General features: G+C 43.6%; 1 protein-coding gene across 1 annotated transcript in view; it reads right to left on the reverse strand.

Annotated features, from left to right (window-relative positions):
- The window catches only part of lrguk (leucine-rich repeats and guanylate kinase domain containing), a 158,735-nt gene that overhangs the window by 14,029 nt on the left and 124,474 nt on the right, over positions 1-20,232 (reverse strand). The window contains exon 18 of the mRNA XM_078235820.1: positions 15,362-15,493. Coding sequence (XP_078091946.1) covers positions 15,362-15,493 — 132 coding nt within the window. The remainder of the gene's footprint in view (positions 1-15,361; positions 15,494-20,232) is intronic.

Below are 20,232 nucleotides of genomic sequence, written 5' to 3' on the forward strand. Positions count from 1 at the left end.
GAAGTTGGCTGTGTTTAGTGATGCTTCACATGCCAATCTACCAGATGGACATTCAAGTGATTCACAATATTCCTGGCAGGTAAGGAAGGAAAATGTTGCCCCTTGGCCTGGGAAGCAAAAAAAATAAAAAGGGTAGCTTTTCCACTTGGATTGTTCTAAAAGTGAACTCTTGAAGATTTTCTTTGTTTCTCCTATGCTGTGGGAGGCTGCAGTAAAAATCACTTGTTCTTGAGTTTTTACTCACAGTTGTTAGAGAAGGTACTTTGAAGAAAGAGGGAATAACTGAGGCTGGAATCCGAAACAAAAACAAAGTGCTGGAAAATCTCAGTGGGTCTGACAGCACCTGTGAAGAGAGAATAGAGCCAACGCTTCCAGTCAGGATGACCCTTCTTCAGAGCTGAAAACAAGGAAAATCAGACAAGATTTATACAAGTGAGGTGAGGGGTGCTACATTTAATAGGAATGGCTGAGACAAAAAGAATAAGGGAACGCAAATGATGATGATAAAGGCCGAGAATGGTGCTATGAGTGTCCATTAAGAGATTGGAATGTGTAAATGACAGAACAAAGGTGCAAAGTGTAAGGATGTGGCTCAGTGGACCCCAATGGGGTGGAGGGATGGGGCGGGCAGGGGGGCGGGGGGGGGGGGGGGGGGGGGTGCAGGGAACAAGATGGAGAGCAAGACGTTAGAAGTGGAAAAATAAAAATATAAAGGAATAAAAATGGATGATTAAGATGATAAAAATAAGTTGAGATGGTATGGAGGTGGAGCAGAGAGTTCATGATCTTTCTGAGGCATAAGGTTTAAGTTATTCATTTGCTTTCTTGTTTAAAAGCACATGCTATTTCTATGGTTCTGATTTAGTTTTAAGGTGTTAGAAGTGTGTGACTGGAGAATGCCAGGTTCAGTGTGGGAAGCTTCTGGAGCGACTGTGTGTGTAATTTTCATGAAATAGGAATCTAGGAACATAGGAATTAGAAGCAGAAGTAGGCAAGTTCAGCCCTTCAAGCTTGCTACGCCATTCAATCAGATCATGGATGATCTCTCCTTGGTCTCAAATCCAACTCCCCTCCTGTCCCCCATACCCCTCTTTCCCTTTTTTTTATTAGAAATATGTCTATCTCCCTCGTGAAACCATTCAACGATTCAGACTCCACAATAGAAGGATGCCATTAAAATGAATGTCTTTTTTGCACTGGTAAAATCAAACTACCATGTAGTTTGTAAACCATATCTGGGCAGCAACTAAGAAAAAGAAAGAAAAATTAAAGAATAGGGGACAGGGTGTTCTTTGCAATTGATATGATTAGAAGTCAGAGTGCTGTGAGCTGGGATGCAGCTTAGACGCAGATGAGGTGTTGAAGAAGCAGCAGCAAGAGAGAGAGAGGCAACCATCCCCAGGAACCAACTCAGCCAGAGATCAGGGGCTGAAGGCAGCAGAAGAGCAGGGGAGAGGGGCAAACATCGTCAGGAAACAGCTCAGCTCGAGATGAAGCGCTGAAGGCAAAAACGAGTTTGTGCAAAAGATTATTTTCTTTGCTGAACCGAAGACCATTCGCAAGTCCTGGTCACCTAAGCTGTATGGTGTGGTAATCACTGGCTCGATTTGACCAATAGGTTTATGGTTGTTGTTTGGGAAATTGGGGCCTCAGCAGAGTTTAGGATTGGGGGGAAACTTCGGTTCAGCATCTTTGAGTTCAAAAGTAATTTCACAATGTGGAATGTTGGGTGGGATTTTACGGCCACGCTAGTCCCGAAATCGTAAAATCCGTTGTGGGTCGGATCTCAAACAATGACGAGACACAGTACAGGAAAGAGAGAGAGAATCTGGTGAGCTGGTGCGACGACAATAATCCCTCACTCAATGTCAACAAAACAAAGGAGATGGTCATCGACTTCAGGAAGCATAGTGGAGGGCATGCCCCTGTCTACATCAATGAGGATGAAGTATAGATAGTCGAGAGCTTCAAATTTTAGGTATCCAAATCACCAACAACCTGTCCTGGTCCTTCTTTGCGGACGCTATAGTTACGAAAGCCCACCAACACCTCTACTTTCTCGTGAGACTAAGGAAACTTGGCATGTCTGCTACAAATGTCTCCAACTTCTACAGATGCACCATAGAAAGCATTCTTTCTGGTTGTATCACAGCTTGGTATGGCTTCTGCTCTGCCCAAGACCGCAAGAAACTACAAAGGGTCGTGAATGAAGCCCAGTCCATCACACAAACCAGCCTCCCATCTACTGACACCATCTACACTTCCCACTGCCTCAGAAAAGCAGCCAGCATAATCAAGGACCCCATGCGCACCGGACATCCTCTCTTCCACCTTCTTCAATTGGGAAAAAGATACAAAAATCTGAGATCACTTACCAACCGACTCAAAGACAGCTTCTTCCCTGATGCCATCAGACCTTTGAATGGACCTACCTCGTATTAAGTTGATCTTTCTCTACACCCTAGCTATGACTGTAACACTACATTCTGCACCCTTTCCCTTCCTTCTCTATGAATGGTATGCTTTGTCTGTATAGTGCGCAAGAAACAATACTTTTCACTGTATACTAATACACATGGCAATAATAAATCAAAATCCTGCCTGAGGCCAACGGACCTTCCCCCTCGGCCCTTCCTCCCCCCCCCCCCCCCCCCCCGGCCCGCTCCAATTCCTGTGACAGGTGGGACGGTAAAATTCCGGCCATTTCTAGAAAACCCTTCCTTGAAAATAATTTTGACACCTCGATCCACTCCATCAGAGCTCATTTCTCCCTTCAAAAGATTCTAAACTTGCCCTAGTAATGGCATTTGTGTCTTTGACTTTTGTTTCTTTCCTGGGATGCACTGATGGAATATTAGGTGTAGCTGCAGGTTAAGTCAGGACAAATTCATATCCTATTGCACTTTCACATTACTACTTTTCAAATGCCACATGCAAGGTTATTAGATTTCACTTTTCACACTATAAACAAACAGAATTGCTATTCATTGTCATTCAAGGAGACATCCTGCAAAATTTACGAATCATTGTACTGTTAAAATATGCAGCTGAGGGTTCTGCAGAGTTCAGAAAGACAAAAGTTCAATACCCAGACTACGGAATTAGCTACAACTACCATTTGCTCTCCTGATGGGAGGGGGGGAAAGATGCTGTTCTGGTTACTTCTCCTAATTGCTATCTAGTGGGCTCTACATGTATGGATGTAGAGTCCAATTCTGGGCTCCTGTGCATTCCCTAGTTTTCACTGACCCACAGCTGGTAGCCCGCCTTCAGCTACCTGCCCTAAGTTCTGGGATTCATACCCTAAAACAATCTGGGCAGGATTCTCCGAACTCATCTGTTCCTGCCCCTCTGCCAGCAAGAATGGAGAATTTGGCACTCAGCCAAAACTCCATTCACTGCAGCGGCACCGGAGAATCCCAGCCACGGACGAGGTCGGAGGTTTTCAGCATCTGCCTCTCCACCTCACTTTCTATTAAGATGCTTTGAAAATGTCTTTGGCCAAGCTTTTGGTCACCCGTCATAATATCTTATTGTGTGTGGTTTCTTAATCATGCCTGTGAAGTACATTGGGACATTTTTACCATGCCTTATAAATGAAAGTTGTGTTGTTAATAGGAATAGGCCGGTTGCGATACCCTCTGCAGTGGAATGGCCTGCCAAAGCCCATTACTAGGACCAGCACATGAAGAAAAGGCACTTCTTGTAGTATCTGTGGAATTGCACCTTAGAATAAACTAATCGGAAGCTCCAAAATCCAATTCCTTTCAAAGGAGAAGCCACTGGAGAAAATATTCATCTTTTATCAGAAGTTGGGAAATGCGAAGTATTATCACAGTATCTTTTACACAGAGAAGGAGCCTTAAAGGTCAGAATTGAAGTACAGAAGAACAAAAATCTTTGCGATTGATGTCTAAAATAGGGTGAAAATATTTACAGTTGTTTGGCATCATGCCAGTGAAAAACTACAAATCTCACAGCCCTGGCTTGTGAGGTGTGTCAGAATATTTGATGTGGCCACTTTCAAGGACACCTCGTTAAGGTGTAGTTAATCAATCTTCCTAAAATTGGATTGCCTCCCAAAGGCAGAACCTGTACCCACAATGAATGTGAGGCAGCACTCTTGAGATGTTAGATGTCAAGAGGGTTGAATAAAATGGAAGTAGTGTTGCCTTGAATGAAAGAAGAATCTCCTTTTCACGTGACTGTGCCTGACACATTCCGCCCACTCCACGTTTATGAATGATTATCACCTTGCTGTGCAGGCTTCCAGAGGAAGGTAATCATTGTGTTATGTAAGATGGCTTTGTTCACTGTCTGTGATGCCAAGATGCTGCTGAAGGAAAAAAATGAATGGGTTTTTCTGATAATGATTGTTTAAGGGCTGGATGAATTCCCAATCTGCTCACAGAGTGTGATAATATCGGAAGATTTGCGGTTTGACTAATAAAATGGCACACAGAAACCCTATAAGGCACTACCCATAGTGAGTTATAAGATACATTATTTTACAACATAATAAATATCATACTATTATACAAAACCACTCAACCGTAAGCCTTCTGTAAATGAGGTAGTGGAAGCAGATACGATGGTGAGTCTTAAGGGGTGTCTGGACAAATACATGAATAGGATGGGAATAGAGGGATATGGTTCCCGGAAGGGTAGGGGTTTTAGTTCAGTCAGGCAGCATGGTTGTTCCTGTGCTAACATTTTCTTTGTCCTTTGATCAGTCTTACTGTTCATGATAAACATTTTCTACATTTTTCTGAGAAATTTGCATATAATAAAATTGAGGGCGATTCTCCCAGCCTGCTGTGCTGTTCTGGGCAGTGCCGGGGGCACAGCTTGCCAGGGTGCCCATGCCAGGGGGCACCACACCCCTGCCGCCAGACCCCTGGGGGTGGGCCCGATTGCTCTCCCCTTCACTCCAGCAGGGTCTCCCACTTGTTCCACAAAAGTAGGGAGCTAATCTAAACCCAACTGGAGTGAAATTGTACTGGCGGGGTGGGAGATGCTATCGGGCCCGGAACATCAATCCTGGGTCCAATAATCACATTCAAATAACACTAAAATAAGATTAAAATTACTTCCCTGCTGTTCCCGCCAGTTTCCAGTGTGGTCCCGACTGTGCCGGATATCCATCGCTGGGAGATGCGTATGTGCAGGAACACACGCCCAAATCCCATGAATCTGCGCATGCGCAATTCTCCCAGCCCGATCCGCCAAAAAATTAATTTAGGAGAATCGCGGCCTTCGAATTTTTTTGGGAGAATCCCGGTCATTGTATACAATCAAATTACTAAATTTAAAATCTCAGTAAGTTTGAATATGAGACAATCAATATTTCGGAATTCATACCTCTCCAGTCTGGAAATCTATTGTTCAGAAACACCAGTTATTAGGAATTTATTAATGCAACCCAAGCAGCTCACAGCATCATTTTAGTACAGTACTTTGGGAGCAAAGCAGAAAGGTGATACAGTACTTGGATTTTTTTTTTACTGCTTTACATTTTATCACTGCTTCATACTTCAGATAAAATATTATATTACAGTATTTTCCAGTTCAAAGAGGTTCTAAGCATTATTCTATCATCCAGAAAACTCCAAAAATCCAGAAATGATTTGATCAAAAGCATTCCAGACCGGAGAGTTTAAAGTGTATAACCAATCAGCTGGAAGTATGACAAAGAAATTTGTCTAAGTTGTAAGGATGGAATGTAACATTAGACACCTAAAGAGTTTTACCAGCGCTTGATGGCAGGAATCCCCCTGGGAGCCTGCTGTGCTTTGTTAAACATTGGCCTGGGATCATAACAGGATTGAAAGAGTTGGCAGAAGTGCTCTCCTGTCCCGTTGGAAAGAGGAGCATGTCATAATATAGAGAGATATTGATTTTAAACTCAACCATAGAAGTAAGGAGGCTAATCAGCCATTTCTATCTTTGTCGGCTCTTTGTTGAGCAATCCAAAATGTACCTCTATGTCTTGCACTCTCTACTTAGACTTGTACCTTCCTCAGTTTATTCCATTTGGTCTCAGGATGTGAACATCGCCAACAAGACCAGCATTTATTGCCCATACCTTATTGCTCATGAGAAGGTGGTGGTGAGCTGCCTTCTTGAAACGCTGCAGTTTTGTGGTATAGGTACACCCACAATGCTGTTAGGGGGGGTAATTCCAGTTTTTCGTGCCTCAGCAACAGTGAAGGAGCAGAGATGTGGGATGGAATTCTCCCATTTTGAGAGGACCGTTCCAGCAGCTCCTGTCCCACCAACCAGAATGGCAGAATCCCACGCGGGAACCTTACTAATTATGCACAGGTGAGCTCCGTTCCGACTCTCCAGCCAGCAGCTGATTCATCCGCTTGTCCTCAGTTGACAGGCTCAAAGTTCCCGGCATCATATTTAAATGCCAGTCCAGCACACTCACATCACTCTCCAGCCCACCTGCCTTCACCAGTGTAATATTCTATGTTCCGGGTTGTGGATTTTAAATAAAGGGAAAAGATACGATTTGCACACGTAGATTCAAACGAACAACAGATTAATTGAAGGAACTGCTGCCCGTACAGAGGACAAACTGAAACTAAAACAGTAGCCTGTGCCAACACCCTAATGACATCACCATCAAAGTAAAAAGAAGTAAAATTTATTTATTAGTCACAAGTAGGCTTACATTAACACTGCAATGAAGTTACTGTGAAAATCCCCAATCATGTGACTGGCTCTTAAAGCAATCATGCAACTACTTAATTATGTAACATCCTTCCCCCTTTACTCCTATGGTCATGACAACAAATTACTACAATGTTATACATAGGCTCAATAATAGTCTGGATACAGTACCCTGCATCATTAATCATTATACACACTCAATAAGAAAATCAATCAGGAAGATGTGTATTCCTCTTCGGTTGTATACAATGCTCCGGAATTTGGCTGCCTTGGCCCTAGAAGTACGATTTGGAACTTCAGTAGACAATTCTTCTCTTGGAACGAATTCTGCATCATTCCCATGTGGTATAGTCGCACAGATACAATCACCAGGCAACTGAGATTCAACTAAGTTTTCTGTAATAGTATTCACAACACGAGAGATTGAAGAAGTTGGTACTTCTGGAGATGATTCTGAGAAATCATTTTGAGATGGCAACAATTGGGTCAGCATGGTGTCGCCAAACTAGTTCATCTTCGGTTTGAACTGTGTAAGAAATTGGACTTGTTTTTGCTGAAACTCTGGCTGGTACCCATTTCTCACCCATGGTCTAATTACGCGCTACCACCCGATCTCCTTGTTGAAATGAGTGTTGTTTTGCCCCCACTTCTTGTCCAGCAACTTGAGATTGTTGTTGACGCTCTACTTTCTCTGAAGCTTCTGGAGATAATAACAAATCAAACATAGTTCTCAACTTCCTCGTTAAGAGTAGCAATGCAGGTGAACTGTGAGGAATCACAGGAGTAGTGTTTCCATAAGATGCTAAAAAGCTATTCACACGACATGAGAACGAACCTTGCTCTCTTGAAGCTTTTAAAGAATGTTTCAAGGAATGGACGAATCTTTCAGTGAATCCATTGGTTGGTGGATGATAAAGTGCAGATTTTAAATGCTGAATACCCTTTACCTTGAGATAATCCTCAAACTCTTGTGAAGTGAAGTGTGAACCATTATCGCGAACAATCCGATCCAATTTCCCTAATCTTGCAAAAATTTTATCAAGTTTTTCAATGGTTTGTTTGGTTGTAGTAGATCTCATAATAACTTCTGGCCAGTTTGAGTGTACATTATGACTAAGAACATGTAACCCTCAAATTGACCAGCAAAACCTACATGCAATCATTGCCTTGGCATTTTAAGCCAATCCCAAAGGTGTAAAGGAGACAATGGTAGTGCACAGGATTGACATTGTCCCACTTTGTCTTCAATCTGAGCATCCTGACCTAGCCACCAAGAATAATTATGTGCTAATTCCTTCATCTGGACTATACCTGGATGTCCTACATGTAGTTGTGTACTCTTCCATGCAGACTACGAGGAATGATCACTCGGATTCTCCACAATAGACACCTACCAAGGATGGTCAATTCAAGCTTTCTTGACACATACAGTTTCATATTTGGATGTGTATGATGCATTCCAGCTATTTTTCCTTTCAATGCCATATCCAACACCCTCCCCCATCATGGAATCATTTCTGGTTGTCTCTGAACTTGACAAGCTGTCACAGGCAAATGATCTACTACAAAAAATAAAAAATATTAGCAACATTAGTTGGTGGCATCTGCTCAATAGGTAAAGGTAAGAACCAGCATTAACATGGCACTATGATTGACAGCAATTTATATCGTAGGAGTGTGCAAATAGAATCAGTGGCCATCTTTCAATCGGCTAGCAGCCAACAACTGTATGCCTTTATATGGTCCAAAAATAGTAAATGGTCTGAAACCTTCCTACATCAAAAGTTATACTCAATGTTTCTATTTCTAGCTGAGCATAGATTCAGCGCTAGTCAGAGTACGTGAAGCAAAAGCTACTAGTCGTTTTTCTCCAGAATGCATAATATATGAAACGACAGCCCAAGCATCACAAGCATGCACTAATGGTAGCTTCGGATTAAAATGAACCAATACTTCAGATTTCTGCAAAGCATCTTTGACATCCTTGTATACTTTCTCACATTCTGTTGGCCAGTTCCATGACTGTTTTACGCATAGTAAATTATGCAATGGCTTCAATAATGTAGCTAAGTTAGGAAGAAATTTGCCATAATAATTTACTAATCCTAGAAAGGGCCTCAATTGCATTTCATTCAGCGGATGCGATGCTTTTGAAATAGCTTCCACCTTTTAAAGTGCTTTATGTAGGTCTTTCCTATCAATAATGTGACCCAAATACTGGACTGATGTCTGAGAAAAGTCACCTTTCTTTCTTGATACGCAGACCATGTGCTTTATGACATTCCAATGTTGCTTCTAAATTATTCAACTGCTCTTATTCATTGGACACTGTCATTAGAATATCATCCAGGTAACATTGGACATCAGTGAGACCACTTATAATCTGAACCATCGATCTTTGGAGTAGGGCTGGGGCGGATGTTATCCCAAAAGGCAATCTTTTATAACCATAAAGACCTTTATGAGTAATGATGATAAGCAATGCTTGTGATTCAGCAACTACATGCATCTGTATATATGCCTATGAAAGATCAATCCTGCTGAATTTCTGCCCACCTGATAACCCAGCAAAAATCTTCAATTAGAGGAAGCGGATATTGATCAGCACACAAGACTGGATTTGTGGTTGCTTTAAAATCACCACAAAAACAAACTGAACCATCTGGTTTCATCGCAGGTACAATGGGGGTAGCCCAGTCATTGTAATCGTTTTTAACACAGCAATGTTAACTAGTCATGCAAATTCTTCTTCCCCTTTGGGATAAATTGCGTATGGCACCGCTCTTGCTTTGAGACTTGGTGGTTGACTTTACCTTGAGTTTCACTTGAATTCCCTTCATTGAGTCAAGTGTTCCTTTGAATACACACTTTTATTTATTCAGAAGATGCTGTACATCGGTTTTGGCATCGACCAGTCTGTTGACAGCACTCCAGTTATGCTATATCTTCTCTCTTCCAAATAGAGCTGGAAGATTACCATGGGGAAGGAACTCTGCTGTTTGTCCACTCAACTCTACATTGATCGTATGTAACCTTTTAATGGCACAATCTCTTCTGAGTATGTCCTTAAAGTCACATCAGCTGGTTTTAAAGTAAGATACTTCAGTTTTTGTTGATATGTAGTGTTAGGAATTAAAGGTTCAGTGACACCAGTGTCAACCTCCATCCTAAAACGTTGCCCACTTAACATTGGAATCGCCCAGAATCTATGTGATTTTTTAGAAGACAAACTGAAACGAAAGCAGCAGCCTGCACAATACCCTAATGAAATCACCATCAAATCACGTGACTGATTTTTAATGCAATCAAGCAGTTACTTAAATATGTAACAACCAGAATTAGATTGCATTTATTATTCTGTACAAGTGGAAATAGTCCCAGTGTCATGAAAATGGAGCAAAACCCCAAATGACATAGGGACATATTGGACTTTTAAATAAGTCATGTGCTTTTTTAAAATGGCTTTACAAGCCAAGATAGCAGAGGATGTAAATTCTGAGAATGTAAAATTCCGTGACTGTCTGAGAGGTTCCTGTGTGGGCGGTACTAAGAGAGAGAGACAATGGAATGTCAGACCTTTTCTCAGACAGACATTTCAAAGGTAGAAGCCATGCAAACATGTAATACCATCTCCTGTGGAGATAATGGGAGCTGATTATTATCATGTAAGTTATACCTCAGACCTGTTTTGTGGGTTTTCCTCTTCCAGGAATACACGTGTCCGGGATAGAAAGTCAGCTACAAAATTTGGTGTGTGGCCTAGTATGTGACACAAAAGCAAGAAAAGACACCGACAGTCACCCCTGCTCTGATAGGTAAAATAAAAATCTCTCTCTCTCTGATTGCTGAAAGAAGCTAAGTCAGAAAATCTGAAAAGGAAACAGGACTACTATTCTCAGCTAAGCTGCTGAATCCTGAAATCCCAAAACAAACTATTTTTAAAAAATTTATTTATCCAATTCAATCAAATCAAGTCCAATTCAGAGTCTCATCAAAGAACAAAGAACAGTACAGCACAGGAAACAGGCCCTTCAGCCCTCCAAGCCTGTGCTGCTCCTTGGTCCAACTAGACCATTCGTTTGTATCCCTCCATTCTCAGGCTGCTCATGTGACTATCCAGGTAAGTCTTAAACGATGCCAGCGTGTCTGCCTCCACCACCCTACTTGGCAGCGCATTCCAGGCCCCCACCACTCTGTGTAAAAAAAAAGTCCCTCTGATATCTGAGTTATACCTCGCCCATCTCACCTTGAGCCCATGACCTCTCGTGATCGTCACCTCCGACCTGGGAAAAAGCTTCCCACTGTTCACCCTATCTATACCCTTCATAATTTTGTACACCTCTATTAGATCTCCCCTCATTCTCCGTCTTTCCAGGGAGAACAAGCCCAGTTTACCCAATCTCTCCTTACAGCTAAGACAACATCCTGGTAAACCTTCTCTGCACTCTCTCTAAAGCCTCCACGTCCTTCTGGTAGTGCGGCGACCAGAACTGGATGCAGTACTCCAAATGTGGCCTAACCAGCGTTCTATACAGCTGCAACATCAGTCTCCAGCTTTTATACTCTATACCCCGTCCAATAAAGGCAAGCATACCATATGCCTTCTTCACCACCTTCTCCACCTGTGCTGCCTCCTTCAAGGATTTGTGGACTTGCACACCTAGGTCCCTCTGTGTTTCTATACTCTTGATGGCTCTGCCATTTATTGTATAACTCCCCCCTACATTAGTTCTTCCAAAATGCATCACTTCGCATTTATCCGGATTAAATTCCATCTGCCGTTTCTCCGCCCAATTTTCCAGCCTATCTATACCCTGCTGTATTGTCCAACAATGTTCATCGCTATCCGCAAGTCCAGCCATCTTCGTGTCATCCGCAAACTTGCTGATAACACCAGTTACACCTTCTTCCAAATCATTTATATATATCACAAATAGCAGAGGTCCCAGTACAGAGCCCTGCGGAACACCACTGGTCACAGACCTCCAGCCGGAAAAAGTCCCTTCGACTGCTACCCGTGGCCAAGCCAGTTCTCCACCCATCTAGCCACTTCTCCTTGTATCCCATGAGCCTTAACCTTCTTAACCAACCTGCCAGGTGGGACTTTGTCAAATGCCTTACTGAAATCCTTATAGACGACATCCACGGCCCGTCCTTCGTCAACCGTTTTTGTCACTTCCTCAAAAAACTCCACCAAATTTGTAAGGCACGACCTCCCTCTTACAAAGCCATGCTGTCTGTCACTAATGAGATTGTTCCGTTCTAAATGCGCATACATCCTGTCTCTAAGAATGCTCTCCAACAACTTCCCTACCACGGACGTCAAGCTCACTGGCCTATAATTACCCGGGTTATCCCTGCTACCCTTCTTAAATAACAGTACCACATTCACTATCCTCCAATCCTCAGGGACCTCACCTGTGTCCAATGAAGAGACAATGAAGAGACAAAGATTTCCGTCAGAGGCCCAGCAATTACATCTCGTCTCCCTGAGCAGTCTAGGATAGATGCCATCAGGCCCTGGGGATTTGTCAATTTTAATGTTACCTAAAAAACCTAACACTTCCTCCCTTGTAATGGAGATTCTCTCTAACGGGTCAACACCTCCCTCTGAGACACTCCCAGTCAACAAGTCCCTCTCCTTTGTGAATACCGATGCAAAGTATTCATTTAGGATCTCCCCTATTCCCTTGGGTTCTAAGCATAATTCCCCTCCTTTGTCCCTGAGAGGTCCGACTTTTTCCCTGACAACTCTTTTGTTCCTAACATATGAATAAAATGCCTTGGGGTTCTCCTTAATCCTGTCTGCCAAGAACATTTCGTGACCTCTTTTTGCCCTTCTAACTCCCCGTTTGAGTTCTTTCCTACTCTCTCTGTATTCCTCCAGAGCTCCATCTGTTTTCAGTTGCCTGAACCTAACGTACGCCTCTCTTTTCTTTTTGATGATCCTCAATTTCCCTGGTTATCCATGGCTCTCGAATCCTACCTTTCCTATCCTTCCTTTTTACAGGCACATGCCTGTCCTGCAGTCTTATAAACTCTTCCTTAAAAGACTCCCACATGCCAGACGTGGACTTACCCCCGAAGTGAGACATCAAGTGAGACATTCCTGATCCAAGCTGACAAGACAGGACTCTCTCCTCCTGTCTTGGGCTTGATCTACATGATCCAAGCACTATTGAATCCAGCACCACTGGAAACACGAATCTCAAAAGACCATAATGTTTCACCATTTATTCCTCATGGACAAGTCAAAAACTAAGTTATATTTTATTTTTAAGAACTTATTTTTGGACTCACTTCACATTTGTAATCTGTGTGAATGTATGTGCATACCATTTTTTTCCTCACATTTAGTAGCTAATGAACTCACACTTTTTTTTAAACTCAAGAAAGCCTGGTTAAATTGGCCCATTTAGACTGGGGGTCTGATCTTACCGGCTCGCCATGCCGGCCGGCCAGTGTGACGAGCCAGTAAGGTAGGGCAAGAGCTGTAAAACCGGGTTCGCACCCGGTTTCCCACCTCTCCCAATTATACCGGCACTATTTTGCCAACGAAATCAACTTTGCGCCCAAAAAGGACGTGAATCTGATGGTGCAAAGCTGATTTCAATATTAATGACATCACTTAAAATGTCATTAGCGAGTCCCAGACACTCTCGTCTGGGCTCATTTGCAATTACCTGCTCCTCACTGGTGAGAATCACAGCTGGTCTCCATCAGCAGAGACCAGATGTGATGACCTCGCCAGTGTGACCAGAGACCATTGCAGCCCCCAGGTGGTCGGGGTCAGGGCTGGGCAGTGCCGCTTGCGCAGTGCAAGCATGGCAGTGTCCACCGGGCATCCTGGCATTGCCAACAGGCAGTGCCAAGGGGACGGGACCTGACTGAATGGGACCTGAAGGGGTGTGGAAATGGCGGGGGCAGGAGGCAGCGGAGGGGGGAGTTCCACAATAGGGGGGAGCTCCACAATGCGGCAATAAAACTGTATTGTTGAAACCTTCAAGCCTGACTCACAAGTGGCATTTTTCCCACAACATCTGCAGGGGTGGTGATCGGGGGAGATGTGAACCTCTGCAAAGGGGTGATTGGGCAAGGAAGGGAATTCTGCAAAGGGGGCGATCAGAGGGTGGGTGGGTCCCAATATCCCTGGGGGAGGGGGGGGGGGCGGCGGGGTGGCGGCACAGGAAGCAATCGATGGTGAGGAGTGGTCCCGATGCAGGGGGGGTGGGAGGATGGACGGAAGCAGATGATCTCCCAGTACAGGAGAATACATTACAGGGAATGAGAAAATGGCAAAGGCAACACACAAATATTTTGAGTCTACCGTCATAGCAGAGGACATTAACTGTATCCCAGAAATAGAGGATTATTAAGGAGCGAATAAGAGCAAGAGCAAGAAACTTGAAGTAATTAACATTAGCAAAGAAAAAAGTATTGCAGAAAATTAAGGGACTAAATGCCAACTAAGCTCTGGGAGCCAATGGCCTACCTCCTATGTTTCTTAAAGAGATACTTGCCGAGATATGTGGATGCACTGGTTGTGATTTTCCAAAATTTTCTAGATTTGATAACAGTCAGAACATCCGGCCTCAAACCGGTAATTACATTAAAATTATTATTCATGAAAATTCACCAGCTCTGAGTGAGAACCTGATCAATCCCAGTACAGTGAGCTGGAAGCCTCTCAATGGGTTTGATGGCTGACGAGAATCCCGTTATGGCCTTCGCGTCCGATTCCACGGGCCTTCGGTAATCCCACCTACAACTGGCAGCCCCAGAGAATTGTCCCCCCCCCCCTCCCCATCCGTATGTTGGGGACTCGATCAAGTCTAGGAACGCTGAATGTGGATTTGCAATTTTGACTTTGAGATGTGGAAAATAATTACTACCTCAGTGCGCAAGAGGAGGCAAGGAGAGTGTACTGACTGTGCATTTTAATCTTTGAAGTATTGCCAATAAAAACACATTATACCAGCTGTTGGTAGTAAGGTCATTATTAATACTGCCTAAGGGTTTATGAGGGAAACCCTCTGAATGTTCATCCTCCTTGTCTGTTCTGTGGTAACACATTGGAGATCAGGTGCTGACTGTGGGGAATCATAACTGTTTTCCTACATTTTATCAGTCTGTGCTTTTCTTTCTTACAAGAGACATGGGATGAAATTTACAAATTAGAGGGATAGGATTTATACGGGTTTTGTACCTGAGTTTCTTTAAAAAAGTGTTCCTCAGTCATTTATTTTATCGAATTAAATCCAACAAGGGTGTGGATGTGTGTGTGTGCGTGTGCAGCTTGCGCACATGTATGTTTAAACATTCCCTGCTGCTTACATGAAATAGATCTGGGGAAGAGTAAATTTAGTTTCGATAAAGTATGGGCCTATGGAGCCAAGTTGCCCCTACCTGCCAAAACTTGAGAGGTCACATCATAGCTGGTGTTAGGAGCGGGACACGGGTGTGGGGAGAATGGAATGCTCTTCTGAGAGTGGGACATTGTTTCGAACAAAGCTCTTATCTGAATTTTAATGTGCTATTCCTGACCAAGGGTGCCTTGAGGTTCCTCTGTTCTCCAACATTAGCATCTTTCACCTTGAAGAGCACAAAATTGGCAATAAAAATCAATTTGTAAAATGCACCCCTGTTTGTCAAAGAACTCAAAACTAAATCAGAACAGGCATACCTGGTCAAATCAGACGAATCGCTTGAGCTTGGTTCAAGATCAGTGTTGCTGACAATGGTGACAAGCGACGTGTAGGATGTGAAATTTGATCTAATACCACTAGTGCTCATGACATTGGGTAAGTTTCGAACCCTGCAGGAAGATAATTCATTAACATTAACTTAACTTCTTCCCTGCTTAAAATGTCTCAAAATATCAATCAATCAAATCTACTTTCCTTTCTTTCTCCATCAAGACAGAAACCTTGTAGCGCAGTCTTTCATTCTACTTATATCTCCTAATAATACAAATAATATGCAATTTTTGTCCATCCTTTCTGATTGATCATTCATTTGATTTGGTGGGAGGCTGGTGCACACACACATGCATGTGAGACAAAGGACCTTATACTTTCTTGCAGGTATCTTGTGTCAGATGGATCAGAAAATTGCCATATTCAACACTCAGAACCCAAATGTTACAATAAATTACTGGTTAGTAATGATTCCTTGAAGGTTTACTTGGTAAATCCATTTCAGTTGTGTATAGGTATCTCTCTATAAGTTCGTAAATCTCTTCATGGCATCAGAGGATTGGTATGGGAAGGATGGAATGGTATGAGAGGAGATGGCACAGGTTTGGTGCATAGGAAGGATTCAATGGTATGAATTGGGGATGACGTGGGAAGGAATGTCAGTCAGGATTGCAAATGGTCTAATCCAGGAAGGTACCCTCGCTCCCCATCCTAATTTTAATGAGTGAAACAGAGATCCTGTTTCACTTTGAGAGTCAACATTGCTTTATGTGCATGGGCATAACCAATCCTACTGAATATAATTTGGATGGTTTTTAAGATGTCAGCTGAGGAACTACTGCTTGGGTGGATGTTAGGAGGGTGAGGATCAATATGGAAATGTGGTGGGATGGGGAATGGCATGGAAAGGTTTCATGGCAAGGGAGGCAAAAGACTGCATGGGAGGGTTGGCATGGGTAGGGTGGATGAGACAATAACTATACTAATTTGATATGAGAGGTACACCAGTCATTGAAAGCAGTTAGGAAGGCAATGAAGCCCAACATACCATTTGCAAAAGGATTTGAGAATAGGAGCAAGAATATCTTACTGCAGCTAGGCCTTGGTGAGTCCACACCTGAAATATTGTGTGAAGTTTCTGAAAATTATGAGAGGCATAGACAGGGTGGATAGCCAAAGGCTTTTTCCCAGGGTGGAAGTGTCAATTACAAGGCGACACAGGTTCAAGGTGAGAGGGGAAAAGTTTAAGGGAGATGTGCAGGGAAAGTTTTTCATGCAGAGAGTGCAAGGTGCCTGGAACGCGTTGCCAGAGGAGGTGGTGGAAGAAGGCACATTAGCAACATTTAAGAGGCATCTGGATAGGTACATGAATAGGGAGAGAATAGAGGGATACAGTCCAAGTAAGAGCAAAAGGTTTTGTTTTTAGCTTAGTTAGGGCATCATGATTGGCATGGGGGGTGGGGGGGGGGGGGGTCTGCTCCTGTGCTGTACTCTTCTTTGTTCTTTGTTTTGGTCTTCATATCTAAGAAAATATATCCTTGCCGTAGAAGGAGTACAATGAAGGTTCACCAGAATGATTTCTGGGTTGGCAAAATTGTCACACAAGGAGAGATCGCATCAACTAGGACTGTGTTCACTGGGATTTAGATGAATGAGAGGGCTCTCATTGAAAAGTACAAAATTCTGACAGGGTTGGATAGACTGGATGCTGGGATAATGTTTCTCCTAGCTTGGGAAATAGATAGATTTAAGAACATAGAACATAGAACAGTACAGGCCCTTCGGCCCTCGATGTTGTGCCAAGCTTTGTCCGAAACCAAGATCAAGCTATCCCACTACCTATCATTCTGGTGTGCTCCATGTGCCTATCCAATAACCGCTTGAAAGTTCCTAAAGTGTCCGACTCCACTATCACAGCAGGCAGTCCATTCCACACCCCAACCACTCTCTGAGTAAAGAACCTACCTCAGACATCCCTCCTATATCTCCCACCATGAACCTTATAGTTATGCCCCCGAGTAACAGCTACATCCACCCGAGGAAATAGTCTCTGAACGTCCACTCTATCTATCCCCCTCATCATCTTATAAACCTCTATTAAGTCGCTTCTCATCCTCCTCCGCTCTAAAGAGAAATGCCCTAGCACCCTCAATCTTTCCTCATAAGACCTACCCTCCAAACCAGGCAGCATCCTGGTAAATCTCCTCTGCACTCTTTCCAATGCTTCCATGTCCTTCTTATAGTGAGGTGACCAGAACTGCACACAATATTCCAAATGTGGTCTCACCAAGGCCCTGTACAGTTGCAGCATAACCCCATGGCTCTTAAACTCAAACCCCCTGTTAATAAACGCTAACACACTATAGGCCTTCTTCACGGCTCTATCCACTTGAGTGGCAACCTTCAGAGATCTGTGGATATGAACCCCAAGATCTCTCTGTTCCTCCACATTCCTCAGAACCCTGCCGTTGACCCTGTAATCTGCATTTAAATTTGTCCTCCCAAAATGAATCACCTCGCACTTATCAGGGTTAAACTCCATCTGCCATTTTTCGGCCCAGCTCTGCATCCTATCAATGTCTCTTTGCAACCTACAACAGCCCTCCACCTCATCCACTACTCCACCAATCTTGGTGTCATCAGCAAATTTACTGACCCACCCTTCAGCCCCCTCCTCCAAGTCATTGATAAAAATCACAAATAGCTGAGGACCCAGCACTGATCCCTGTGGTACACCACTGGTAACTGGTCTCCAGTCTGAAAATTTTCCATCCACCACCACCCTCTGTCTTCTATGAGATAGCCAGTTACTTATCCAATCGGCCAAATTTCCCTCTATCCCACACCTCCTTACTTTCTTCAAGAGCCGACCATGGGGAACCTTATCAAACGCCTTACTAAAATCCACGTATACAACATCAACTGCTCTACCTTCATCTACACATTTAGTTACCTCCTCAAAGAATTCAATCAAATTTGTGAGGCAAGACTTACCCTTCACGAATCCGTGTTGACTATCCCGGATTAAGCTGCATCTCTCCAAATGGTCATAAATCCTATCCCTCAGGACCTTTTCTATTAACTTACCGACCACCGACGTAAGAATAACCGGCCTATCATTGCCAGGGTCATTCCTATTTCCTTTCTTCAAAAGAGGAACAACATTTGCCACTCTCCAGTCCTCTGGCGCTATCCCCGTGCACAGTGAGGACCCAAAGATCAAAGCCAAAGGCTCTGCAATCTCATCCCTTGCCTCCCAAAGAATCCTAGGATATATCCCATCTGGCCCAGAGGACTTATCGACCCTCAAGTTTTTAAATTTGCTAATACATCTTCCCTCAGAGCATCTACCTCCTCCAACCTATCAGCCTGTATCTCACACTCATCCTCAAAAACATGGCCCCTCTCCTTGGTGAACACTGAAGAAAAGTATTCATTCATCACCTCTCCTATCTCTTCTGACTCCATGCACAAGTTCTCACTACTGTCCTTGACTGGCCCTAACCTCACCCTGGTCATTCTTTTATTTCTCACATAAGAGTAAAAAGCCTTGGGGTTTTCCTTGATCCGACCCACCAAGGACTTCTCATGCCCCCTCCTAGCTCTCCTAAGCCCTTTTTTAGCTCATTCCTTGCTTTCTTGTAACCCTCAAGCGACCCAACTGAACCTTGTTTTCTCATTCTTACATCTGCTTCCTTTTCCCTCTTGACAAGACATTCAACCTCTTTTGTGAACCATGGTTCCCTCACTCGGCCATTTCTTTCCTGCCTGATGGGGCATACCTATCAAGGACACGCAGTATTTGTTCCTTGAACAAGCTCCACTTTTCATTTGTGCCTTTCCCTGACAGTTTCTGTTCCCATCTTATGCTCCCTAATTCCTGCCTAATCGTGTCATAATTACCCCTCCCCCAATTATAAACCTTGCCCTGCCATATGGCCCTATCCCTCTCCATTGCAATAATGAAAGACACCGAATTGTGGTCACTATCTCCAAAGTGCTCTCCCACAAACAAATCTAATGTCAGATTTCTAGTCACTAAAGACATTAAGGGGTATGGGGAGAGAGTGGAAATATAGCAGTGAGATAGAGGATCAGCCATTATGACATTGAATGGTGGAACAGGCTCAATGGGTCAAATAGCTTATTCCTAACAATGGGGATAGCATGGGAAGGGAGACGGAGGATGGAATGGCATGGACTGGGAATGCCTTGGGAGGGAGGGGATGGATGAGATGACAGAATAGCTTAACTATACTAATTTGACCACAAATGTTTTGTGGGTCCCTGTTAGTCCGCAACATAATCTAGACTGAATGCTGTACTGAGGGAGCACTGTCATGTCAGATGTCGCTTCCTTTAGTTTCTGCTTCAAGATTTGCTCTATATCTAAATGCATAACACCTGACCCAAGAGAGAGATATAAAAGATCCTGCGGTACCATTGGAATACATTCAGTGAACTAGAGGTTCAACCTCTGGGCGGCACGGTGGCACAGTGGTTAGCATTGCAGCCTCACCAGGGACCCAGGTTCAATTCTGGTCTCAGGTCACTGACTGTGTGGAGTTTGCACGTTCTCACTGTGTCTGTGTGGGCTTCTTCCGGGTGCTCCGGTTTCCTCCCACAGTCCAAAGATGTGCGGATTAGGTGCATTGGCCATGCTAAATTGACCCTAATGTCAGGGGGATCAGCAGGGTTAATGTGTGGGATTACAGGGATAGGACCTGGATGGGACTGAGGTTGATGCAGACTCGATGGGCTGAAAGGCCTCCTTCTGTACTGTCGGGATTCTATGACTCTTCTATGATTCTAACTGTGCTCTATCTCTCCAAACCATAATATATAACTGAAAACCATC

Source organism: Mustelus asterias, chromosome 19, assembly GCF_964213995.1.
Source record: "Mustelus asterias chromosome 19, sMusAst1.hap1.1, whole genome shotgun sequence".
NCBI classification, from domain to species: Eukaryota; Metazoa; Chordata; class Chondrichthyes; order Carcharhiniformes; family Triakidae; genus Mustelus; species Mustelus asterias.